Consider the following 27,995-nt stretch of genomic DNA (forward strand, 5'->3'; position numbering starts at 1 on the left):
CTACAGGTGGTGGGTTTCTTCCCTGTGTTGTTCTCGGATTCTTTTTACGTGATTTTTTTTTTTTGGTGGTGGTGGTGTTTGTTCGTCAGCAACTTCCATCTCGTCTTCCACATCATCAGCAACTTCCATCTCATCTTCGACTTCCAACTCATCTTCGTGTTCAGGCGCCTCTTGTTCGAAGTCCACTTCGTGCTCATCCTCAAACTCTTGTTCCTCCACATTCTCATCTTCAGATTCAGGCTCATGTTGAGCTTCAGCCTGTCCAACAACTCCTTTCCCCTTACTTTGTCTTGGGATTCTATGTACCTTCACAGCCTCTCTACATGCAGAGCCATGTGCTCTACTTTCCCTTCCACCTCTTGTTTGCCCAACATCATCTGTCATTCCTATAACAAAATACACAATAATAATCAAGAACATTAAACAGTGAACAGTTGAAAAAAATACAACAATTCCTATAACAGTTACTAATTTCAATTGCACACTTACTCATTCAGGCATTTTATCAAACACTTGGTGCACATATATCAAACAACAAATTCACAGTTACTCATATCAACAAATCTACACAATCAATCTCATTCAAGCATTTTATCAAACACTTGGTGCACATAATCCAAACTCTGAATCAAAATTGTATGCCATAAATTAAATTAACATCCCAAATCGTGGAATCAACAACACAATCAAGAATAGAATCTAAATATAATCCAAAACAAAAGCAATTCGTGGAAACCTAAGAAAACCAACAATACGAGAGAGATTAGTTTGAAAACTTACTTGTTGAAGTGAAAGAATCCAAAAACGCAATCCAAACCCTTGTAGTCCGTTGGTGATGAATGATTTGTTGTGAACGAATTTCACCTTGTTATTCTTTTAGGCCTTCGAATTTGCGACCCTAAACCCTCAAGAATCGCCCTTCCACCCTCAACACTTGTGTTTTTCGTAACTAATGAGATGTTTTGTGTTTAAAACTGTATCTCACGTCACTTCGGGTGGTATTTACCGAACCACAGCGTGTTCAGCACGTATTTACCGAACTCAATTGATTTCAGTTTGTATTTACCAAACGAAACTGGAGCCAATTACGAGGGTATTTTGGGATTTTAGGGGGGTTTGAGAGCAATCCATGGGGCTTAAAAAACAATTTTCAACCCAAAGAGTTGAATATTGGACGTGTTGGGCTTCTTATGATTATCTTTAGAAGAATTTAATTGTCACCCTAGAGGTGTACCGTGTACCAAATCCCTCAAAATCTATCAAATGAATAAAATATCCTTTCAACAATTTGGAAAAATTTTAAATTCTCATGTGTAAACTAGAATTCGCTAACATTACCGAGAATAAAAATGCATTTAACCATAGAAAATTGGGACAAAATAAATCAAATTTTCCCATATATTTTTCTCTTGTACATATGAAACAATTTTCAAGGATAAAAAAACTTAGCAAACAAAAATTCATTCCAATTATCTTGAAGACCACGTACGTAAACACCAATGTACACAATCAGCATAGCTAGCAGGGTTGGCTAATTGTTCTTGAGTTAAAGGGTTCCATTGCTTCTTGTAGGTTGAAGTGTGTGCATCTTTGCGGTAATTTGAGAGTTGTATGATGTTAAGAAATGTAATTGGAATTTTGTATTTCTCAATGTTTGAAGTTTGTATTTCTCGACGCACATCTTCGATTTAGCAGTAAGCCCCACAAACATCGGACTGCCATCAGATTGTCAAAACAAACACTCTCAAGGAGGTATCAAATGTGATTTTGAATTCAGGATCAACACGATTATCAATAGCAACCGCAAAACAACTCTCGGGGAGTCCGAAAGGGAAAGTGGCGAAGTCTTCTGAAGAGGTATTTGGTGATATAAAAAAGGCTAGACCGTCGCCTAACTCCCTTGCCAATGTAGGATTACTTTTCTTACTAAAATATATTTTTAAGATAAACATTGTTCGGAAAGATAGAGGATTTTTCTTTTGGAAATAAAAAAAATCAAGAGGTTTTTGGTATAATATATAGCTATGATTTTCAGAAAAAAAAAGCATGTGAACATACCAAATCGACGGTAGAATCTGCGTGCATAGTTGAGTCACCTTCAAAAACAAAACCACAGTTGTTGGAACAAAATTGGTTCTAAAGCCCCAAGTTTTAAATCTATAAAGTTTTGATGATAACAATAAGTATTAAATGAATAATTGGTAGTACTAATTTTTGATCTAGTGTGCAGGACCTTGATAAGCAAATTCTGATGACCTAAACAAACATGTTCTGAAATGGCATGTTCTGATAAGGACTCAGAAGTAAGGACGTTCTGAAAGATTTTTGGTTCTGAAGCATTTTGACTCTGAAGCTACAGTCATTCAGAAGCAAGAAGACCTCAGAAGATGATCATGTTCTTTGTGCAATGAAAAGTCATTTTCATGTCAGCCAAAATCAGAGAACGTTGGAGCTAAGTTACAAAGTCCTTACTCAAGATTGGTATAAGCATTTCAAATGGATAATCAAGTTTATCAACCTTATTCCAATGCTGGGAAAGCTTAGAAGTCAAACTGTGAAGTTTCTCTGTTTGGTATAAACACCTTCTGCATTGACAAAGTAGAGAAACCTCACTACCACTTTGGTCTGCAAACGTTGTTTTCATCTCAGACTGCGAAGATAACGTTAACTGGCTACCTGATCCTTGCACAACGGTCATAATTCACATGGAGCGTACTCTTGAGCTATATATATTCAACACTTCATCTTTGAAGAAGTGTAATCACACGCGCACACTATCCATTGCACACTCTATAATACAAACACTCATCCTCTGAACCTTGAATTACATTCACATTCAAAATACCTTGAAGTCTGTTTGTACTCATTGTATTTTAATCTTAAGGTTCTATTAGTGTATTGTATTAACTCAACAAAATTTATTTCATTCTTAAGTTTGAGAAGTCTCTTGTTGTGCGCTTGAACATTGTGTAGAAGTCTCTTGCTGTGTGCTTGAGCATTTGTAATCTTGTATGATTATAGTGAAATCCCTTGGAAGTGCAAGGGGACTGGACTACTCTCGTTTTGTGAGAGGAACCAGTATAAATTTGTTGTGTCTTTTCTCATCCTTTGATCTCTGTTATTGTGTTTACTTAGTTTTATCCGCTGCAATCTTTGCTTAAGTTAAAACCTTAAAAAAGTTTTAATTTATCTAAAACACAATTCAACCTCCCCTTCTTGTGTTTTCACACCTTCAAACGTTCTTTTGGTGAGAGGTGAAATTGAAACCCTCAGCCACCGCAACGCCCAAAATCAACAACCGCACCATGAAGTACACCAAGTTTGCATTTCAGTTTCTCAGTGTAGTTGTAGCTAACAGTTGAAGAAAAACCACGAAGGAGGTAAGAGGGCCGTCACGTTCGAAGAAGAAGAAGAAAATTCTCTAACATTACATACGACAAAAATGCATTTAACCAAAGAAAATTGGGATAAAATCAATCAAATTTTCCCATATATTTTTCTCTTGTACATATGAAACAATTTAATTTCAAGGATAAAACAACTTAGCAAACAAAAGTTCATTCCAATTATCTTGAAGACCAGGTAAACACCAATGTACACAATCAGCATAGCTAACAGGGTTAGCTAATTGTTCTTGAGTTAAAGGGTTCCATTGCTTCTTATAGATTGAAGTGTGTGCATCTTTACGGTAACTTGAGAGTTGTGTGATGTTAAGAAATGTAACTGGAACTTTTGTTTTGCTTAAAACTTCACCAATCACTTGCATTATACTTTTTCTACAGTCTGAACCCCAATATGTGGAATTATTAATCAATGTTTTTTCATTGTAACAATTTCCTCCTGGTTCACCTCCCCAATCTATGCTCCTGCCATTATAAATTTTGTTGAAATATTAGTAGTGATGCATGAGATGAAAATGAGTAATATAATATGGAATATGCTAAACAGTGTCTGCGGGACACTAATTAAGCATAATGAAGAAAATTAATATACCTTGAAGATGCAATGAACAATTGGATATGATTATCATGTTATTGGTACGACGAAATTACCACTTGCGTGACACACAAGGCGAGTTCTCTCATTCATACACAAGAGCTAAAGATCGAACTAGCCCAAAACCCTTACCACTTGAACCGATTCAATATTGATAGTGAATCACTATGTTAATCCCTAATATTGTAGCTAGAGACATGTACAATTTGAAAATTCTCAATTATATATTATTGATCGACTCAAGAGGTTTAACATGATCAATGATTTTCCATTTCAATGACTTTTCTAAAATTTCATTAGTTTTATTAAATTGTCCGGTTTTAATTTTCTAAGACAAATTAGTTATTGACTTTTTAAAATCATTTGACCAACTAAGTCACAATCCTTGATATTGGAAAAAATTGCAATTTAAAAATTGCTGTGTACGAGAGCGAAAATCAGCTGAATTTAAATTTGGTGCAATATGTATCACGGTTTTTTTATCTCAACTATCTGATCTCAAATTAACAATGAAAGTCATATTAAACTGATTTTGTTATTGTATGGTATTAACCATCCGATTTCATATTAATGGCCGAGATCGAATTAATAGCTTTTTATCTTTTAATAGCCAGCTAGAGAAAAAGAACTATACTTACTTTCCATGTGAAGGTGACATGCTAGTGAAAAAGACTCTAGTTTTCTTTGGATTCATGTTCAACCTCACCCATCTAAGCATACTTTTCATAGCCATACGATAAGCATCCTCAGTTGAAACTGTGACAATCTCTTTTACTTCATCATCAAAAGATCCAAGTCTAAAAAATTGAAAAGGGATTATTACTTTAATTTATAATTATAAAAAAATAATAAAAAATCACAAGAAAAAACAAAGAGCTAAAGATGGAACATACAAGATCTTCATCTCCAAGCCAGTCATCCACCAAAGATATGTGTTGAATACTAAAATGTCAGCACCTTTCCAATTTCTACCATGCTTATTGATTGAACCTTTTCTTACAATCCTATCAGATATTCTATGAACAACAGCATTGTCCGAGTTTGATTCTAGTAGAAATGGTGCCCAATAGAACTCTATTGTTGCATTGTATTCCTAATTAAATTAAGCACATGAGAATATATCAACAATGTGAAAATGATACATATCATTCGACATTTCATATTAAATAAGTTTCTGATATCAGACATGTGTTGATGTCAATATTAATTGGCACAATATTGAATATGTAGCTGTTTACAATTACTTCTATTTTATTATATTAGTGACGTCGAACGTGTTGGTGTCATATTTTGTGTCGGTGCTTCACAAAGAGTATAATTATAAGGTTAAATTACATTTTTCACTACTAACTTTCACAAACTTGCAATTTTGGCCTCATAACTTTCATAATAGCACTTTTGGCCCCTAACTTTAACCACTTTTGCAAAAGGCTGACACCCACTGATTTTGACCAAATTAACGCACACATGGACAATAATCACATAACATGCTGATGTGACATGTTAGTCAATGTCCACATGTGCATTGACTTAGTCAAATTAATGGGGTCAACCTTTTACGAAAGTGGCTAAAATTAGAGGGTCAAAAATGTTATTATATAAGTTAGGAGGTCAAAACTGCAAATTTATAAAATTAAGAGGCCAAAAGTGCAATTTAACATAACTATAAAGGTATGCACTTTACCTTAGCAGTGAATACAGTGAGTGAATCAAAGGTTTCCATGGATTTGGCATCTTCAGGAATGAGTTGATGAAGAAGGCATACAAAAGAAACATATTGACCACGATTGAGAGAATCTCCAACAAACATCATCCTCTTTCCACGAAGTGTTTCAAGCATCAAACTTGCATTGAATCTGCATTGTTTGTCACACAAAAAAAAAACTATGTAAATTTGTATTTTTTACATTTTTTTGCTCAATTTTAATTCAATAAACCTTATTTTCGGCCCATTGTGATTGTGAGCATATTTTTGTCAATTGTGTTTTTTCATTAACCCTCTGGTTTCGGGAAATGAGTTCTAGTAATTTAGAGTTTGGCGATAAGGTCTAACAAAAAATTATTCTCACTAGAAATTAAACTTTGAACTATAGTCCGAACGGTTTTGTTCCTCGTAAAACATGACTCAGTGGATTAAGGTGGGTATTATACTATTATATATAAATTATCCTTAATCTCGATTTTCAAGCGACATAGGACTTTTTATGTGTACTAGATCAGAATTCAAAAAATCTTAATTACTTAAACGAATTTATTGTTGGTTATTATGACTACCAAGTTTTGTAGCTATAGATTTGAATAAGAAGCAATAAAAAGAATGAAACACATAAATAGACACTTACTTAGGAAGATCACAACCGTGTGGCTGCCACCTCCAATGCTGGTAATCTTTGTCGGGCCTCCCATGTTCTTGGCAAGTCAATTGTGGTTGTATGTACGGACAATCTGATTCCTCGTACAATGGTCGAGCAACCTCGTCCCAAACCCATCTTCCACTAAATATATCACACCCTTCCTCTGTTTTACCCACGGCAAACGGTACTTTGATCTGCTTCTTCACCCTCTCTTTTTCATTATTCACCCCCCAAAACACAATATAACCCAATTCAAATTAATACACAAAAACATCAAATGAACAAACAAAATAAAATGACAAAAATATTAATGTCATATTTAACCATAATTAAGGTTTTTTTTTTGGAATCAACTAAAGAGCCACATATAACAAATTAAAAGTCACCCCCGAATAACACAAGGTGTGCACAATATAAGCGGGGTGCACGGAAGTGATTTTGTAAAATAATTTTACACTATTAGTGTTATCATATTCTCCCTTACAAAAAATTATTTACAAGAAAATACAACTTAAAACAGCTTTTTATTTAAATATTTTTTTCATATTCACGTTTTATTTTTTAAATCTACAACAGGTAAAAACTTCTAAAAATGAAAAACAAAAATGATTTTTTCCCACACAAAAAAGAAGTAAGGATTCGGATCGTGAGGAAGTCACTTTAGAGAATAAAACGAGTATTATGGATCATTATAACAAATCATAATTTTGTTCAAATAACGATTTTTTTATTTTCTCACTTCATATATCGACAAAATTAGGATTTAATTTTGCAATTGGTGATGATTGAAGAATTTGCAGTTGTTATACTATGATTGGATGGGAAAAATATGAGTGGGACGAATGAACTCACCATTTGTGGAGTAGAGTTTGTCTTGGTTAGAGTAGTTTTGGAGTTGTTGACCAAAGATGCACATGAAATCTTCACCATAGAGGATAGTAACAAAGATGATGAAAGCTAGAAGGGTGAAAAGGTAAGGGGAGAACCGAATTTTGCTTCTTAGAATGGATGAAGGTGACATTGGATGCTTCATTATTTGCATGCATTCATCAAACCTCAACTCTCAACTTTGTTTTCGTTTTCTTTGATTATTTCATTTCACTTATTATGCCACTAACTAATATTTACGTTAATATAGCAAACTATACTCTCTTTTTTTTTGGTTGGTCAAATATAGCAAACTACTCTACTCTCAAAGACTTGGAAGAAAAAAAATGTAAATAACTTGATAGAATGTATAGGACATAGTGGAATGTCAAGATAACGATTATACTTATGTTATGCCTTTGTATATATTGTTGGAAAGGAAAATGAAAATTTTATTAAATTAGCTTCCTTTCACAATAAGGGAAGAAAGTATCTATTTAATTTCATTTAAGAGAAGAAAATAAAAAGCTTGTATTAATCTTAATTAAATTAGTTAAGTAATTTTTTGAAGTTTGACCAAAAAATAAATAAAGTCTGATTAATGATATTTTTACTCAATTTAAAACAATTATTTATTTATTATATACTACCCCCGTCCCTAATTATAATACCCTGTTTGACAAAATATATTGTTCATTTACTTTGTTTTGATCGTATTTTTTTAATAATATATAAATGTAAATATTAACATATAAGATCTTGTTCAATTTATTTTGATGAGTATTTTTAAAATAATTAAATTTTTATAATTTTTACTAATATAATATTAAAGATATTAATAATTAAAATTGTGCATTGACGTATGCAGTGGTCAAATAGAGTCTTATAATTAGGGATAGTATAAATAAACCAAAATAAAGTCAAACTAGTAATTTCACTCTGCTCAAACCAGTCTTATAACCGGCCTATATATAGTTTTATCTTTTACATCTTATAATTTAAATTATATTTTGATAGGTTATTATAATTGAGAAAAAAAAACTATTATTCTTAAATGTTGTAAGCAAGTGAAGAAATTATGTGCCTCAACATGTTAATAATTGTGTTTTTATAAATACCACAACGTACAACGTGAAAATACAAATAATTTTTATGGTGAGTGGTGCGTGATTCATAAGTTGAGATATACTTGAAGGACTTTATAAATGTTGCTTCACTTCAAAGAGAAGGTGCGTGGAAGATTACTAATCATAATCACTTTTTTTTCTTTTTTATTTCATATTTAAATGATTGTACTGAATAACATCATAAAGGTACATGAGGTATGAGCTTTTTTTTTATGAAATTGGTTTGAACATTAGGTGGAGAGGGTGATTAGGTATTAGGTAACATTTAGCTATCATTTAAAACTTACTTGTGTCGTTACTTTCATTCTCACCAAAACAAAGAAATTTCTCGAACACACACATTATTTGGACATAAAAAAAGTTTAGAACGACTTATCAACTAAAAACTAATAAACAAACAAGAGTAGAGTATGTTCTAATTATCAATGATTCCTAATCCTCTATTCTTTTCCAAATTATAGATTTTTTTTAAGTAGTTGTTCCATTTCCATTCACTAATTTGGTTGGTTTGTAATACCCGCTAAAAATCATTGAATTATTGTTAAAAAGTCTTACAATAGATGAGATGGTATGGACATGAGCTTGTAAGTAAGAAACAATTTTCACCTTACATGTTGATTTTGTAGGGTTGTTAGTTGTATTAGGCACAATACCCAATTCTAAAATTTATTAAAGGTCGTGTTAACATGTGTCGTAACGACACATATTTTAAGGTTTTAAATATAAAAAATGACATTTAATGTTAGAAAACAATTTAATGTTTAAGAAATTTCACACAAAAAAGTAACTTCTTAATGAGTGTGCAAAAATGAATTTTTGCTCACAAAAGTGGTCGGAGGGAGTAAGTTAAATCATTTTTACACTTACTTTATTAAGAAAGAGAAAATTTATTCAATTAATATTTTAATTTTTATAAAGGTACAAATGATAAAATGTCATTAATTGTGCATTGGTTTCTTAAAATGACCAAAAATTTGAGACAAGACTAAAAAGACTAAAGATTTGGGACGAATGAAATACTTTAAATGGTTTTATAAAATTGGCTCAGAAACTAATAACGGCCAGATATATATATTAATTAGAAAGAGAATACGACAACTATTAAATATCTTTTATATTATAAGCTTGTATACACAAGCAAACTCTAAACCCTAATTTGTTTTTCCTGTTTTCCCTCCATTTTATCTTGCAATTTTTATTAAAAAATAATACAATTTTGTCATGACTAGGATTCGAACCTACAACCCTTCAGTACAAGACAATATTTCCAACCACTATGACAAATATATCAATTGTGATCAAAATTATGTGCAATAATTGATAAGCACCATCAATTTTAAAAGTATATCGTATCAAAATTATTGTTGAGATTTTATATTATTCATCACGAAATATTTTTATGTCTTTCCTGATCAATGATTTTTTTCTACCGGATCATAAATTTAGAGAATAATTATCATGTGAGATTTGGAAAGTTATTATCACGTGTGATTTGGAAAGTTATATATATACTCTCATACTATAACACCTTCAACAATATTGAAATCTATTAAAAAAAAGCATCTTTCACATTTCATTGTCTCATGTAACCTTGCTTATATCACTTTTTAAATTATTTATTATGCAGTTTATTAAATTGTAGTTTTTTAAAATTGGAAAAAGAATTTTGTCAAAAAAAATGGAAAAAGAATTGATATTTTTTATAAATACCCTTTATTTTTACGTTAATGTATCCAAACATAAATCAATTCTGTTAAACTCACTTTTGAATTATAACAGACAATCATTAGCTGAGGAACATGTTAGATTAATGTCAACTATGACTTCAGAGCAACGTAAAGTATATGACACAATCATGACAAGAGTTAAGGAAAACAAACCTGATGTGTTTTTTCTTTATGGTTATGGCGGTACAGGGAAGACATTTATCTGGAGGGTCATGTCAGCCTCATTACGCTCAAAAGGTGAGATAGTTTTTAACAGTTTCCTCAAGTAGGATCGCTGCATTGCTTATACCTAGCGGTAGAACAACACATTCAAGGTTTTGTATTCCTCTAAATGTTGACGAGTTTTCAACATGTACCATAGTTCCTAAAAGCCCTTTGGCGTTATTAATACAAAAAGCAAAGCTCATTATATGGGATGAAGCATCAATGATGCACAAACACTGTTTCGAAGCTGTTGATTGAACTTTAAAAAATATTCTCAAGTCTGTTGATGAAAAAAATAAACACATTCCCTTCGGTGGAAAAATTGTTGTTTTTGGCGGAGATTTTAGACAAATTTCAGTAATACCCAAAGGTACAAGGCCAGAAGTTGTTCATGTTACTATTAGTTCTTCGGTTCTTTGGAATTTTTGTGAAGTTTTAACATTGAGTAAAAACATGAGGTTTCTCGGTGGTGCTTCGAGTGCAGACGTTGAACAAAGAAGATTGTTTTTTGAATGAGTTTTTGGCTGTTGGCGATGGAGAAATTGGAGATGACAACGAAGATGATTTAGAACTTGACATTCCATCAGATTTATTGATTTCAAATTCAGGTGATCCTCTTGCTTCTATCGTTGAAAGCACTTATGCCCAACTTTTACAAAACATGAACGATATAACATATTTCCAAAATAGAGCTATACTAGCTCCTAAAAATTCAATAGTCGACACAATAAATGATTATATGTTGGATTTAATTCCTGATGAAGAAAAAACATATTTGAGTTATGATACTCGATCCACTCACACAAAATGTAGACGGTCAAACAGTGGATGATATTCATACTCTCGAATTTTGAACACGATTTTTACGTCGGGACTTCCAAATCACAAGTTGAGACTTAAAGTTGGAGTTCCAGTTATGCTATTAAGGAATTTGAATAAAAAATTAGGATTATGCAATAGAACAAGATTTATTATTATGAGATTGGGAAAACGTGCTCTTGAAGGAAAAATTATTTCAGGAAGTAATATTGGTGATCAGGTTTTCATACATAGATTTTCTCTGACACCATCTGACGTGGGAATTCCTTTTAAATTTCAACGGAGACGACCCGTGCACCGCACAGGTCGATGTTCTAGTTTGTAGAATGGTTCTTCTATTTTAAAAAAGTCTGTTAAGGGAGGAGAATCTTCTTGATTTGAAGAACATTTTATTTTTAACATTTTACCTTTTTTTTCCTGGATAAGTATTATGTCCCCCAAACTTATGCAAGTGCTTGCATTTGCAGCTCTACGTACACTACTAGAAAATTGGTCATTTGGGACGGATTTTTGGGACGGAATGGATTTTGTCTAAAGCAAAATTGCACTTTCAGACAGATTATGGACAAATTTCAAATTTGTCTAAAAGGTTGAGACGGATTTCAGACGAAATGGATATTATTGATTATTTTATAATTTTTTCATGATTTCCGTCCCAAATCTGTGTGAAATATTGGGACGGCTTTGGGACGGATCCATAATTTTGTGTGTTGTTACTTTTTTTAACTAGTTCCGTCCGAAATTCGTGTGAAATGTTGATATTAAATATATCACAAAAACTCATCACCGTTAGATAAGTTCCAAAATTATTGAGAGAGAAAAAAACTAGCCAACTTTGTGAGAGGGAAACATAAAAATTTAGCCAATTTTGTGAGAGGGAAACATTTTTCATTTTCTTTTGTTTTTACCTCCAAAATCCCAAATCAGACTTCTTTTCTAACTTTGTGACCTAAAAAAAAAACCCAAATTCCATTTCTCTCTTAGAATGAAAGAACCTACATCAGACTGAGAACCCAAATCTCATTGCTCTCAAATCGTGTCGCTCAGTTCTCCGTAGCTCATCTTTACTCTTCACGTCTCTTTCGTCGTTCTCTACAGTCGCCGACCCAGCTCCCTTCTTTGCCGTAATCACTATCGTGTTGCTCAATCTGTTGTCCTCCATTCTTCGCAGCTCATCTTCGCTGTTCAGGTCTTGTCCTCCATTCTATCTATATTTGGTTGTTGTTTTGAGCTATTTAGTGTGTTTGATTTGGATTTGAAGAGAAAAAATAGAAAATAATAAGATTAAAAATAAGTGTGTTCAATTAATTAATTTTGCTTTGTTTGGTATAGGTATGGTAATGCTAGATTTGGTTGTATTATGTTGTTTTAGAGCTTTTGCTTGTCTTGGCCTTAAATTTCCATTGAAAATAGAAAAGGAATTTGGATATTTTGATCATTAATTTGATAGTTGAAATGGGAAGAAATCTCACTAGACTTTTCTATATTCTTTTATTATCTTACCAGTTTTTCAATTTTAGTTTCAAATATTGTTTGATAAAACTACTAAACAAATCTTTTTAGATTGTAGCTTAAACATTTATTGATGCTATGCTATGATAATGGTACTTCTCAAAGAATTAGTTGTTCTAGTTTATGGTGTGTGGTATAATGTGGTGTCTGTTTTGGTTTTGTATCACTAGAGCTGTTATGTTTAGGTATTAGGGATGGAAATCAATTTATAATTGTAATGGTTAATTTGATAGTGTTTATTTAGAAGTGGAATTTTGTTTTTTTGTAACGTATGGACTTAGTTGTAGGTTTGATTTTTACTTATAAGACACTTAAGATTTCAATACTTCTTACATAAAACAGAATATGGAAATTCCTAAACATCGGAGGTGGATGTATAATAGGCTTCTTCCACGCCGGGGAGGAATACGAAGGGAATTTCTAGAAGGGGTTCAAGATTTTGTCGATCAAGCAATTGGGAGACCTCAATTTTTAATTGATGGTGGTACACTTAGGTGTCCATGCAAACAAATCTTTCCAAACTCCAGATGATGTTAAACTTGATTTGTACAAGCATGGTTTCATGCCAAGATATTGGCGTTGGGATTCACATGGGGAGAGTCCATTCACTCCAAGCAACAGAAATGCAGATGGAGGGAATGACGAGGGTACACATAGTCAGCCGCTAGATGTTGAACCACTAAGAAATGCATATGAATCTATGGTTATTGATGCTCTTGGCCCAGAAATTGTGAACCAACTTGAAAGACACGTAGAGGAATCTCCAAATAGGGAAGCACAACAGTTCTATGATTTGTTGCACTCTGCACAACGACCGCTATGGGAAGGTTGTGTTTCCCACTCAGAATTATCTATGGCGGTTAGACTGTTGTCTATTAAAGCGGAAGGGAATATATCGCAACAAAGCTTTAATAATATTCTTCAAGCTATGAAGGAAGGTATGCCTAAGGATAACTTGGTTGTCCCTGATTTTTATAGAGCAAAGAAGTTGGTTTCAAAACTTGGAATGGGATGTGAAAAAATAGACTGTTGCATTAATGGTTGTATGTTGTACTACAAAGATGACCTTATGGAAAAAGAGTGTCATTTTTGCCAAGCTCCAAGGTACAAGGTAGGTAAAGGTGGTAAGGAGATACCTTTCAACAGAATGCATTATCTACCACTCACACCTAGATTAAAGAGATTATATGCCTCCAAAAACTCTGCACGTCATATGAGATGGCACTCTGAGCACCAACAAGTTGAAGGTGTTCTTGAACACCCTTCTGATGCAGAAGCGTGGAAGCATTTTGATCAAACATATCCACAATTTTCTTCTGAAACTCGAAATGTGAGACTTGGATTATGTGCCGATGGATTCACTCCTTTTGGTCAATCTGGTAAACAATATTCATGTTGGCCAATAATTGTGACTCCCTACAATCTTCCTCCTTGGATGTGTATGACAACTCCATATATGTTCTTAACCATGATCATTCCTGGTCCTCGTAACCCTAAAGCAAAGATAGATGTGTATTTGCAACCTTTGATTGATGAGCTAAAGTTTTTGTGGGAAGAAGGTGCTTTGACTTATGACATTTCTAGAAAGCAAAATTTTGTAATGAGAGCTGCATTAATGTGGACAGTTAACGATTTTCCTGCATATGGAATGCTATCGGGATGGATGACAGCAGGGAAATTAGCATGCCCATATTGTATGGAACATTCAAAGGCATTCTACTTGAAGAATGGTGGCAAGACATCATGGTTCGATTGCCATAGACAATTCTTGCCAAATGATCACATGTTTCGAAGAAATAAGGATTCATTTTATAAAGATAGAGTTGATAGATCAGAACCTCCTCCAAGGTTGACAGGGGAGCAAATGTGGAATAAAGTTCATATGAATCCTAGGATAATAGACTTCATGGAAGTTCAAATACCAGGTTATAAGACTGAGCATAACTGGACAAAGCGAAGTGTATTTTGGGATTTGCCTTATTGGAGCACTAATTTGATTCGTCATAATCTTGATGTTATGCACATTGAAAAAAATGTGTTTGATAATGTCTTTAATACTGTTATGGACATAAAAGGCAAGACTAAAGATAATTTAAAGGCAAGAATGGACTTGAAAGAGTATTGCAACCGTAGGGATTTGGAGCTAAAAGAACAAAATAATGGAAAGATCATAAAGCCCAAAGCAAACTACACATTTAATCTAGAACAAAAAAGGGCAATTTGTGAATGGGTGAAGGGTTTAAAGATGCCAGATGGATATGCTTCAAACTTGGCCAGATGCGTTGATATGAAGGAAGGAAAGCTACATGGAATGAAAAGTCACGATTTTCACGTGTTCATGGAACGTTTGCTTCCAATTGCTTTTAGTTCGTTACCGGATAAAATATGGACGACTTTAACAGAGCTTAGTCAATTCTTTAGAGACTTATGCTCTACATCTGTAAGAGAAGAAGATCTGATTCAAATTGAGCATAACATACCAATTGTGTTATGTAAATTAGAACGTATTTTTCCTCCTGGGTTTTTTGACTCAATGGAACACTTACCAATTCATTTGTCATATGAAGCAAGGGTCGGGGGTCCAGTGCAATATAGATGGATGTATCCCTTTGAGAGGTACTACTTTAAAAGAAATATATGGATTTCTTCTTTTTTTTTTTACAATAATATGGATTTATTCCTATGTAGTTCATTTATTTATTTTTGTCATGTGTGAAACTATGCTGTTTATGTACCAGGTATCTTCATCACCTTAAAAAGAAGGTTAAGAATAAGGCTCATGTTGAAGGATCTATAGTTGAGTCGTACCTTATTGAAGAAATTTCCCATTTTTGTACTTACTATTTTGAGCTAAATGTACAACCTTTCCCCACTGACATTCAAGGAAAAGATTTTATGGTTGAAGAAGAGTCATTTTCCATTTTTAATTTGCCTGGTCGATTTGCTGGTCAATGCAAGACTCGATTTTTAGAGGATAAAGAATTTATTGCAGCCCTGAATCATATATTAATCAACTGTGATGAGATTCAACCATATATTGAGTAAGTTATTTTTAAAACCAAAGTGCTTCATTTGTTGATATAGTTTTGGTTGATCAGATGTAGTTTATTGAATGAATTCCATATCAATAATAGGATATTTGTGGAGACGTTACGTGTGGTTGATCGCAACATAAGTGATGAACATGTTGATAAGTGCATTGAAGAAAACTTTGCAGTTTGGTTAAAGAATTATGTAAGTATATATTTTGAAATAGATTTGTATATATGTTATATTGTAGATGTATTTCTAGTAACATGCTTCTTGTTGAATGGTTTTATTTAGGTTGACAATCCTTCAAATAACGTGACAGATCCGAATATAAGTGCCTTGGCTTGGGGTCCTTTAAGAATTGTTAAAACCTGGCCAATTTATTGTGTGAATGGCTTCAAGTTTCATACCAAAACACATTCATTTGGAAAGGCTACTATGAATTGTGGTGTGTGTGTTACTGGTACAGGTTATGGTGAATATGAAAATGATTTCTATGGTCAACTTGAAGAAATCATTCAAGTTGAGTACCCTGGATTACCATTGAAAAGAGTTGTCTTGTTCAAATGTGATTGGTTTGATCCTACAATTAATAGAGGGACTAGGGTGAATACACAATATGACATCATACAGATTCATCACAATAGGCATTATAGAAAGTATGATCCATTTATTATTGCACAAAAGGCAACTCAAGTGTATTTTGCCCCACATCCAATAAAAACAAGGAACAATGCAAACTGGTGGTTTATAATTAAAACCAAAGCTAGGGGAGTGATTGAGAATCAAGAAATTTGTGACTTTGCATATCAAGAGGATTTTACTTATCAAAATTGTGGTGGCGTCTCAATTGATCTTGATTTACCTATTAATCTCCAAGATATTGATAGGGGGTTTGATGAACTTGATGGATATGATGCTGATGGAGACCATGATAAACCCATTGATGAGTATGACTATGAGAATGGTGATGATGATGAAGTGGAGATGGATAGTGATGAAGATGAAGAATTTAGTGATTTTAATGATAATGAATAATAGGTATGTATCTTTTGATGTTGTGATGGTCTTCTATTTTTTGCAGAAAGCATATTTTGTGTATTTGAAGCTTTATACTTGATTAGTTCAAGAAAACTTATTTTGTGGTATTTGAAGCTTTATACTGATACTTGAAGCTTGACAAAGAATATCATCTTTATAGTTCAAGAAATCATATTATGTTTATTTGAAGCTTGATTCTTGTCTGGTTTTTGTTGTTTCAGATGTCAGGTAGAGGTTCAACAGAGGTGGGAGGACCATATCCTCTCGAGGTCAACGCTCATCTCCAATTTTTGAATGTGAAGATGGATTAAATGAGAAGTGTTCCCTCTAGTAGCAACAATAGTGATAATTTGTGGTCCTATTGTGTTGGTTTTCAGGGTCATAATGGTTTTAGCTATAGGGAGTGTGGTTGTCTATTAGGTGTTATAGCTATTGAGTAGGAGTTTTATATAGTGTTGGGTTGATTTTGTTCTTATGCTGGTTGTGACTGGTGTCTGGTGAATGTTACTTAATAATATTACAATTGAAGATTGTGGCTTCAGTGTTTGGTGAATGTTATTAAGCTTTATATATTATTTACATTTTAGTTGAAATATAATTAAAGAAATATTGTTTAAAAATTAAATGGATTTAACAAATCTGTCCAAAATCTGCCTGAAATGTATTTCCGTCTGAAATTCGTCCCAAACCTTTCCGTCTGAAATTCGTCCCAAAGCATATGAAAATAAGACAAACTTTGGTTGGAAATTTTGTCCCAAAGCTGTCTGATATCCGCCTGAAACACTTTCGGACGGAATTTGGGACGGAATTTAAAATTAGCAACGAGGGTTTTTCACACGGGAGGCAATCCGTCCGAACTCCGTCTAAAGATCAATTTCTGTCCGAACTTTGACCGAATTCCGTCTCTAATCCGTTTGAAATTCCGTCCGAAAACCCCAAATTTCTAGTAGTGGTAACAACATGGCCTTCGATTTTTTGGAGCCTCAAATTTTCGGTTCATCGATAGTAGGTAACCTAATTCAATTGTTATTTGTTAGCTAATTTAAATTATTATTAAATAGAAAAGTATAACTATAAGGCACAATCCACACAATAAAAACATAAGGAGCAGCAGCAACAACAACAAATGAAAAAGGTTCAATTATATAGTCCATCGACAAATCATTTCATACAATATAATATGAATATACTTTTTATGTTAGTTAGAGGATGACTATTTAATTTGTATATTATTTCTCTTATGAGTCTTTTTCATTTTTGTGTGTTTTTAATTTTTTATTAAGAGTTTATTTTACACATCAAAACATGACCTCTAAATAGTCAAGACCTAGACATGTATCTATAACAATATATAAAAAAGATAGGTGAGTTTGGGATGAACTTTTCAATATGGGTCATGTTAACATGTGCATAAAAGGCACATGTTAAGGTTCTAAATATAGAAAATTGCATTTATTGTTAGAAAAAAATTTAATGCTTAAGAAGTTAAATGCACATATTTCAATATATTATTTCTACTTTTGATTCCTTAACATGTGCCTTTGGTGCACATGTTAACATTTTCCTTTCAATATACCTATTTTATCTTTGACTTAGTTTCACAACTTCCATTAACTAATCAATTTAAAAAAATAAAAAATAAATTCAAATCATAAAAATGTGAATAAGTGACAAATGAGTTGTCTATACATGAATGATTACCGACTTAATACTACATCTATACTATATAAAAAGACAATACAAATATTTTTGGTGTCGATTTTTCATAATACCAACAATACACTTATTTTTTTAGCAATAAAAAATTTTTATTAACAAATTCATCATCTATAACAATATATAAAAAGGATAGGTGAGTTTGGGATGGACTTTTCAATATACCTATTTTACCCTTGACTTAGTTTCAAAACTTCCATTAACTAATCAATTTAAAAAAATAAAAAATAAATTCAAATCATAAAAATGTGAATAAGTGACAAATGAGTTGTCTATACATGAATGATTACCAACTTAATACTACATTTATACTATATAAAAAGAGAATACAAATATTTTTGGTGTCGATTTTTCATAATACCAACAATACCCTTATTTTTTTAACAATAAAAATATTTTATTAACAAATTCATCATAACATAAAACATTTTTTTGGACATAAATTAGACACAGGCAGGCGCGGAACGCGCCTGTCTGGCCTGCTAGTATATCGATAATTTAAGTATGATAGGACGAAGTTTTCGTTGTAGTTGTAGGTAGTGAAGAGTGTTTTATTTTTTATGGGTAATTTTAAAGCTCTAGAGTCGGAACGTGCTTGATTCTTATACCTTTGATTTTGCTAGTAAAGGTCTTTTTTAACCTTAGAGACTATTACCAAAATAATATCGAATAGGTTTAAAGAAGTAATACCCAAAAACAATTTACCCGACCAGAACAATTTATAACTGTACTCTTGTTTAGGCTTAGTACTTAAAATATATTTTAGTTTTTGAGTGATGTTTTTAACTAGGTTGGTTTTTGCATATGTGCCTCTTTCTAAGGATCGTATCAGGGCATGTTTCCGTGCACAAAATTCTATTTTGGACACTTTAGAGAATTGTTTGAATAAAATTTAAATTGGTTAAAACTTAATCGATTCTATTCAAATAGTCAATTTTTCAAACCTGTCTTGCTGTTGCGAATAATATGTTTGAAAATTCAAAATTGACTAGAGATGGATTAGAATGAAATGTATTCGGATTGAAACTTACTTAACATCACATATCTGTTGGAGACTTGGTCAGTCGCACAACAAACATGTGTGTAAACGTAACAGAGAGAGTATCACATTTTTTTAATAAAAATAATATATATTTATGATCATTAAGGGTCCGTTTGATGCGCTGGATAGAGAGACATGATATGATAAAATTATTCTATCCTATTTTTATCCGTTGTTTGGTGCACTTATTGGAAAGGATAAATTTAACCAATTGTTAATCATATCCTATTGACCATTTATTATTCTTATCCTTATTTTAAGCTGGATTAGCACCATGATAGGATTTACTAATCCTTTACAATTTTCGGTGCTGCCACTTTTCGAGTCCCACCTAAAGCGCTTGCAAGATTTTTTTATTCTATTTATTCATCATCGTTTTGCTTTGTCTATACATCGCTTCTGACATTCTACCATTCACACCATGATCAATTGTTTTTTTTTTTAAGTCACCATCTCAATTGTTATTACACTAGTTAGGAACCCGTGCAACGCACGGGAGAGGACGATTGTATTATATGATTAAATACATCACTTAGACAATTGGTTGTTAACATAACACAATCATATAATAAACACATATAATAATATAATTGTTATTATAGTTAAAACCTAAACCAACAAACAAACAATAACTTAAGAGTATCATCCAGAAAACGCACGGAAAAAAAATTTGTTTATATGATATGGTTTTATATTTTGTTAGGTCCATAGATTCGGATAACTTGAAATTCATTCCCTTCAGTATCCATATGGGACACTCCCTGTGTTTTGTGTCACTAAACTTTCACTTTTAAAACCTACAATTTCTAATGTACAAAATTGTTTTCATAGATTTGGATAACTTGAAATTTCTTTCCATCAGCATCCATATGGGATACTCCCCGTGTTTTGTGTCAATAAACTTTCACTTTTAAAACCTATAATTTCTTCTATACAAAATTGTCTCCATAAATTGAGATAACTTGAAATTCATTCCCTTCAGCATCCATATGGGACATTCCCCGTATTTTGTGTCAAAAATCTTTCACTTTTAAAACCTACAATTTCCTCTATACAAAATTGTTTCCATAGATTGGGACAACTTGAAATTCCTTCCTTTCAGCATCCATATGTGACACTCGTCGTGTTTTGCGTCAATAAAGTTTCACTTTTAAAAACCTACAATTTCTTCTATACAAATTTGTTTTCATAGATTTGGATAACTTGAAATTTCTTCCCTTCAGCATCCATATCGGACACTCCCCGTGTTTTGTGTCAATAAACTTTCACTTCTAAAACCTACAATTTCTTCTATACAAAATTATTTTCATAGATTGGGATAACTTGAAATTCATTCTCTTCAACATTCATATGAGACACTCCTAGTGTTTGGTGTCAATAAACTTTCACTTTTAAAACCTACAATTTCTTCTATACAAAATTGTTTTCATAGATTGGGATAACTTGAAATTTCTTCCCTTCAGCATCCATATGTGACACTCCCCGTGTTTTGTGTCAGTAAACTTCACTTTTAAAACCTACAATTTCTTCTATACAAAATTGTCTCCATAGATTAGGATAACTTGAAATTTATTCCCTTCAGCATCCATATCGGACACTCCTCGTGTTTTTTGTCAATAAACTTTCACTTTTAAAACCTACAATTTCTTCTATACAAAATTGTTTCCATAGATTGGGATAACTTGAAATTTCTTCACTTCACTTTTAGGAAAAGACTTAAAACAACCTTAAAATATACTTACATAGAATCTTTTCCAGTCAACAATTCCGCTGTATAAGTTGCACTAAAAATTAAAAAAATAAAATTGTACACCTCAACGGATTAGTAACCAAGATGTTTACATAACTAAATTGAGAACAAAGTAGCCATACAACATAAGTGCTATCAAGAATAGCTAAATAATCAGTTTCTATGCAAAGCTCTTCATTAGCTAACCCTTCCCAGTTTGAGTTGTTTTCTATTATGGTCACTGACTTGGCAACTTCCTTCTCGATTAGTGTGGATAACTCTGAGGGAAAACTCCAGGGAAATATATTTGGTTTAGGGTTTAGGATTTAGGGAAATCTTCCTTCCCTTCAGCATCCATATGTGACACTCCCTGTGTTTTGTGTCAATAAACTTCACTTTTAAAACCTACAATTTCTTCTATACAAAATTGTCTCCATAGATTAGGATAACTTGAAATTTATTCCCTTCAGCATCCATATCGGACACTCCTCGTGTTTTTTGTCAATAAACTTTCATTTTTAAAACCTATAATTTCTTCTATACAAAATTGTTTCCATAGATTGAGATAACTTGAAATTCATTCCCTTCACTTTTAGGAAAAGACTTAAAACAACCTTAAAATATACTTATATAGAATATTTTCTAGTCAACTATTCCACTGTATAAGTTGCACTAAAAATTAAAAAAATAAAATTGTACACCTCAACGGATTAGCACCAAGATGTTTACATAACTAAATTGAGAACAAAGTAGCCAAACAACATAAGTGCTGTCAAGAATAGCTAAATAATCAGTTTCTATGCAAAGCTCTTCATTAGCTAACCCTTCCCGGTTTGAGTTGTTTTCTATTATGGTCATTGACTTGGCAACTTCCTTCTTGATTAGTGTGGATAACTCTGAGGGAAAACTCCAGGGAATTATATTTGGTAGTATCTTATGACCAGCCTCAAGATCAAAAGGTAGTGAGCCATATACTATCTGCACTTTCTTGTCTGGAGAAGAAAGAAATCACAAGTTTCACCAAGTCATTCCAATGGAAATAAGATAAAGGGGAATTGTAAGAGAACAATCAAAAGCAACACAGTAATGATCCAAAATTTTAAGAGTCGTGGTTTTCTCGTAGGTCATATACATGCATATATGCAATCTAGTTCTAAACATAAAACACAATAATTTGAAGATAAGGAATATAGTTAACAGAATATATTTCGATCTATTTATCAGATGATTAACAATTAAACAATATCTTCCTCTTAAAAGGGTATGCCATGTTACCTTTGCTATGTTTTTTATTCTGGAACCAGAACTAAAGATGCATAATGGCTTTTACGAATATCCCTATCACAAGAATGGATAAACTTCTCCAATAAAAGAGGATTTATGTTGACTTCTTGTGCGGCACAAACCTGCAGGTCATCCACCGAAGAGTTAAATTTCACTTTCAATCTTTTTTAAGGGTTGGAGAACTTAAAGCACATACCGTGAACTGATTATTTATGAATATCCTTATAAGTTCAAAAGAAAGCATAAGAAATCAGTCCCATAGTAACTTATGAGTTTTTTTTCTCTTTTTCCAGTCTTGTTTTCATAACATAACATTTAATTTTTTGAAAATTTCACTCTAAGTAGATAATGATAAAAACAAATCTCATCTCAGTAAACAACTCTAATAGAAAAAATCAGCATACTATCTATTGAAAAAGTTTATAAGATAAAGAAAATTCCATCACTCAAGTCTCAACTCATGAATATAAGTTGAAGTTCAGTTTTTTTGACCCAAAAATGAATGTGTTAAAAAATGATTGGGAGAAGAATATAACATAATACCAAGGGGGTGGTTTAATTTCATCTATTCAATACTTAATATCATCTCACAGAAAAGAAACCATAAAAACCAAAAATCATACTTAAGAGTTAACATCATCATAATCACATGAAACTGAAATATGAAGTAAATTGGTCCAAACACCTATAAAATGACCAAGGCTCAATACATTTTATCAATAGAAGCCTTGTCACAATGAAAGGTTTCCCCATCTTTTCCCTTCCAACACTGTCTAATTGATATATAATACATACTCCCTCCGTCCCAAATTATAAGGGAAAAAAACCCACTTTTTTTATCCCAAATTATAAGAGAAAAAATCATTTTCAAAAATATTTTTTCCTTATTTTCATAAAATTAAATGCAAATTGCATTTAATTTCTTCTCTCTCTCATTTTCTCAATAAACAACAACCAATAAAAATTATTTTTACATCTTTCTATGCAACTTATTCCAAGGAAAACCCACAAAAACATACTTCAAATTCTCATGTTTTACTTTTTCTTAATAAGTGTGATTTTTTTATTTTCCCTTATAATTTGGGACGGAGGGAGTATTGATTTTGATTGGGAACCATACCACATTGATTTTCTAAAAACAAAAACCATGAGGAGCAGAAAAATGAGATTATAGAGGAATGTAAAATTGGTTCAAAAGTTGAATATCTGTCTCAATATAAAATGAACAGAACAGAATAAACAAAGAAAATCTAATTAATCCTATCTTTTAAATCTCCAATCACATTTTGAATATCATACAATAGATATAGATATTAGTCAAACATAGATGATTGTTAATAGAAGCTTGAATATTACCAACTGCAATAATATCACAAAACTAAGCAAAGAGTAATCTTAATTCTCAAAGCACACAAAGAACAAAGTTGATGCAAATTCCAAACTTACAACGGAAATTGGATGAGATAGAGCAAATTTAGATTTCAATGATTTATCTATGTATTAAAATACTAACAGTCATAAAAGTTTACTATATCAATGTCAGAGAATGAGGAATGTAACATATTTTACTCACAATAATACACGTGCTCAAAGGAAACATGTTAATTTTGCTCCATCATCTTCTTAGTTACCATCCTTTGAACTCAAACCTGCAATCTTAGACAATGAGGGTGTCAAAAAATAGCACGTATGTTTACATTCATGAAGGAGCCAAATGAGAGTTGATAACATCACATACCACCTTAACAGCCACCTTCTCTCCAATTTGGATATTAATAGCTGATATGAAAAGACATATCAACACATAGTAAACACGTATGTTTACATTCAGGGCTTAAAATTGAACTTCTCTATCCAATAAATCACATATCCGTTTCAAATTAATAGTAAACTGAAACTTTAATATTTTCCATATCATGAATACCAAATTAAAATTCATAAGCAAGTTTTGTCATGTCAGTAGACCCATGATAAAAAGCTCTTTGTTGACAAAATTAAAAATAAGTCAGTTTGGTCAATGTATTTTAGGCACGTCTAATTTCAGTAGACATTCATGTAGTCCAACATTTTGAGTCACAGATGAAAGAGGCAGATAGAAAAAAGTTTCATTTTTCAACATGTGACATAGATACTTTATGGAATAATATATTTACCTAATCTAGACATAAATCATTATGCTTATGAAGATAATAAAAATAGAATAAATTGTACATACTCAAGTGATTATAGATAACATGAGATTTGAAAACCCAAGTGCAAATGCCTATTTGTACCTTCAAGCAAAATATGTGCAATATGAAACCTGCAAGTATTTCACTTGCGGTTAAGCATCTAAAAAGGGTGAATGAGTTAAAATTGGAAGCTTATAACAATGTAGGATAATCATTAACATTGTATCAAGATAGAAAGTTCACCCATGTTACCTGTTAACCACATATCATCATGAAGGTCACATTCACTTGATATATTTGTTCTTGCTATTCATTTCCATGCTCTTAGTTTGTGAATTACATCCAACATTATTCTAACTTCAGCATAATATGTTTTGCAAAGAATTTTTCGACACCACCTTGTCTACACTTGAGAAACCAAAATAAGAGATTAAGGGTATATAGCAAAGTATGATTTACCAAGATAATTGGGAAAACCTTATACAAATAGACTACACGATTAAAAGAAAAATAGAGGATTTTGAATAACATTCTCAAGTATAAATGCAACAAAAAGCGAGTTCTAGATATGAACCTCTTTAGACTAATCAACTTTGGGTGTAACTCCACTGTGAGATTCTACCTGTGACATCAAAAAAGGAGAAAATATGCATAAATGATAGATAATTAGAGATTGGTTTTTGGAATTGGACTGAAACTGAATACATATTGCAAGGAAGATTAACTTTACCTTAAACTTTCAACTACAAACATGAAGCAGAAAAACAACCAATTGAGAATTGCGATTACAACTAAGAAATCTCATTAAAAAGTTGTTCATACATTGGTTCAATTTTAAATCTCATTAAAGATGCTATTCTCAATCCCTTCTATCCCTTTCTTTCTTTTAGTTGATAATTTGAAATTATATTAAAAAGAAGTTGCTATCAATATGGGTAACTTGAGAAGAAATAGGAACCGATATTCTCCAATAATTCAAACTGATTTAAAATTAAATATTCCTTGATCCAAACTATTCAAAAGAGCATCTCACAATTAAATAAAAGTGTGCTCATACAAACTGATCCAACAGATAAACAAATAAGCATTAAATTTTCTAATTTGTGATCAATAAAATATCAAATCCTTCAGATTTTGGAGGATGCAGACCATCCTTTTCACTATTTCATGTATAAGTGTAACAATAACAATAGTTATTGGTGGAGAAAGATAACATTAAATGAAGGAATATTACTCCCATATTTGGTAACTACAAAAACCATGAATCATGAATATAATAAAAAAAACTACAAACATTGCTACTTTCAAAGACAGAATTCCAGAAAACAAATCATGAAAATTAGGGAGAGAGAATATCTACCTCCAATTTCATCAATTTAAAGCTAATACTGACGTGATGTCTCTCTACCAAAAAAAAACTAATATTGATGAATGATATACCTTTTTCCTCAAATTCATGAGTAGCAGTCTCGAATCGGACATAAAAAAAAACTATGTGAGAAATGAAGAAGCAACTAAATACTACTAAAATCAGATTATAATATTCACAAAAACTGAAATCAAACCTAACTCAGAAGGGAAAAATTGAAAATTCAAAGTACAGAAAACTTACCCAATCAAACCCTGATTTGTGAACCTTAACAAACAATAAAACATTGCAAGAAAAAAAATCAAAATTAGAATATGAAATCAAATCATGAAATAAGGAAGGGATTAAGAAGCAAGTTGAAACCTTTCCATTTGAAGAAGCCACTGGAGGGGGATGAAAGTGACGGCGGCGAAGGTGTTGATGGTGGTGAAGATATCAGAGAGGATGAGAGACAGCTGATGAGAGAAGAATTGAAATCTATGAGAAAGAAAGTGAGTTATGATATTGAAGAGAGGGAGAATTTGAAATTTGAAATTGATTCCAACCTAATTGAGGTTTTTGGATTCTAGTCTGTAAATCTGCAATACTGAAAGGGACAGCTCAAGGAAGGTCTTCTTCTTGCTTCTCTGTTTTTCTTTTGAACAAATTTGATTTCAAAATTGTTTGCCAAAAGGAGTAGAGAACTTCTGCAACGTGACACAATGAAAAGGACCGGAAGTTGTATGCATTTGTGCATTTGCTTTTTTTTTTTGTTGACCTAAACAAATCGGACCAGGCTTGGTTGGGCCTTAATGGACTGGACTGTTGTTTTTGGCCCAGCAAGCAATGAGGTGAATGGGAGGGAAAGGAAATTCAAATTGCTGGCCAAAAGAAGCAAAAAATTTCAAATTCTTCCAGCTAGGATTTGTGCAGATTGTATGTGTGTTTGACATGTGTCAAAAATTACCATTTTGCTGTCGTCTTTTTGTGTAGTTAAAATGATACATCTTACTAAATTACTAAATTATCAACGTTCACCTATTTTTATTTATTTTTTATAATCTCAATTTTATTTTTGCATGCCATGTGTTTTTTTTTTTACGCACAGTATGTGTGATTTTAGAAAACATTAGGCTGCAAATTGAATTTTTGCTCTAAATTTGATACAATTTAAATTTTAACAACATAAATTTTATGTTTAGTAAAAGGGAGTTTCTACAATACATTGAAATAATTCGAATGTACCAGTACATCAACGTTAAATTGATAAATTGAATTTTTGTTGCTATAAAGGATAACTTTATCATTTACAGAAGAAAAAAAAGAATAACTTTATTTTTTGTTTTGGGTCAAGAATAACTTTATCATTTTAATATAACATGTATCTTATCATATAAATATTAAGTGCGCACCAAACACAAGATATAATAAAATAATGTTATCCTATTTCTTATCATATGTGCACCAAACATATGATATGATATGTGCTTATCATGTTACTATCATATCCTATCCTTATCCAGCTCTCTATCCTATCATATCCATATTAAATCATGCGCACCAAACGGGACCTAAAAGATTAGTACATCACCCAAACTGAGCCCAGCCAAGCCAGTCGGAGGACAACAACGGAGGCGCACGATGGTCAAAATATGATTTTTGCTGAGATGATCATTCTTATTAACAATACAATCAATCAAAGAGAAGAGAGAAATACAATGGAACAACAGGATGTTAGGGTTTCCTTAGAATAAGCAAAACTTATGAGTACAAAAATTACTCTTACAATATATAGTAAACAAAAAAGACTAAATTGCCATTACAAAATGACTGCATCAAATTTATTTTTTTGTTAAGTAGCCGAAAATCCACCTTAAAGGTGAATAAGTGGAGTGTCCCGAGTTCGAACCCAGACCCCTGTACATATAGTGTGATGTCTTCACCAACTGAGCTAAGCTCACTGGACCTGACTGCATCAAATTTAATCACCATATAACATGATTTTTCTCTATTGGATTGCATGTCAAG

The 27,995-nt window shown here is 32.1% G+C and overlaps 4 protein-coding genes and 1 long non-coding RNA gene across 40 annotated transcripts; 2 read left to right on the top strand and 3 right to left on the bottom strand.

Annotated features, from left to right (window-relative positions):
- Positions 1-1,075, bottom strand: LOC123922349 (bifunctional lysine-specific demethylase and histidyl-hydroxylase NO66-like). Its single transcript, XM_045975074.1, has 2 exons — positions 781-1,075; positions 1-386 (listed from the first exon to the last, which is right to left on the bottom strand). The coding sequence occupies exon 2, from the start codon at positions 382-384 to the stop codon at positions 1-3; it is 384 nt and encodes a 127-aa protein (XP_045831030.1). The 5' UTR covers positions 385-386; positions 781-1,075.
- A 2,387-nt stretch (positions 1,076-3,462) lies between these two features.
- On the bottom strand, positions 3,463-7,690 carry LOC123924100 (protein trichome birefringence-like 33). The gene is made up of 6 exons (XM_045976877.1): positions 7,203-7,690; positions 6,339-6,561; positions 5,681-5,852; positions 4,890-5,089; positions 4,635-4,793; positions 3,463-3,866 (listed from the first exon to the last, which is right to left on the bottom strand). The coding sequence occupies exons 1-6, from the start codon at positions 7,390-7,392 to the stop codon at positions 3,527-3,529; spliced, it is 1,284 nt and encodes a 427-aa protein (XP_045832833.1). The 5' UTR covers positions 7,393-7,690; the 3' UTR covers positions 3,463-3,526.
- A 5,478-nt stretch (positions 7,691-13,168) lies between these two features.
- Positions 13,169-15,005, top strand: LOC123922351. The gene is made up of 2 exons (XM_045975075.1): positions 13,169-14,924; positions 14,974-15,005. Exons 1-2 carry the CDS (start codon positions 13,169-13,171, stop codon positions 15,003-15,005), a joined length of 1,788 nt encoding a protein of 595 aa, XP_045831031.1.
- A 763-nt stretch (positions 15,006-15,768) lies between these two features.
- Positions 15,769-17,057, top strand: LOC123924101. The gene is made up of 2 exons (XM_045976878.1): positions 15,769-15,840; positions 15,931-17,057. Exon 2 carries the CDS (start codon positions 16,075-16,077, stop codon positions 16,672-16,674), a length of 600 nt encoding a protein of 199 aa, XP_045832834.1. The 5' UTR covers positions 15,769-15,840; positions 15,931-16,074; the 3' UTR covers positions 16,675-17,057.
- A 4,697-nt stretch (positions 17,058-21,754) lies between these two features.
- Positions 21,755-26,953, bottom strand: LOC123924102. 36 transcript variants are annotated; one of them, XR_006814600.1, is made up of 10 exons: positions 26,534-26,778; positions 26,352-26,443; positions 25,980-26,255; positions 25,194-25,241; positions 24,872-25,022; positions 24,722-24,750; positions 24,187-24,227; positions 24,022-24,097; positions 22,440-22,570; positions 21,755-22,156 (listed from the first exon to the last, which is right to left on the bottom strand). It is a non-coding gene; the product is annotated as an uncharacterized LOC123924102 (long non-coding RNA). The 36 variants fall into 36 exon arrangements; XR_006814595.1 differs by having other exon boundaries at positions 25,194-26,255; positions 26,534-26,948; XR_006814594.1 differs by having other exon boundaries at positions 24,022-24,104; positions 24,664-24,750; positions 25,194-26,255; positions 26,534-26,948.
- Positions 26,954-27,995: the final 1,042 nt, after the last annotated feature.

This window comes from Trifolium pratense, linkage group LG4 (genome assembly GCF_020283565.1).
Source record: "Trifolium pratense cultivar HEN17-A07 linkage group LG4, ARS_RC_1.1, whole genome shotgun sequence".
Lineage (NCBI taxonomy): Eukaryota > Viridiplantae > Streptophyta > Magnoliopsida > Fabales > Fabaceae > Trifolium > Trifolium pratense.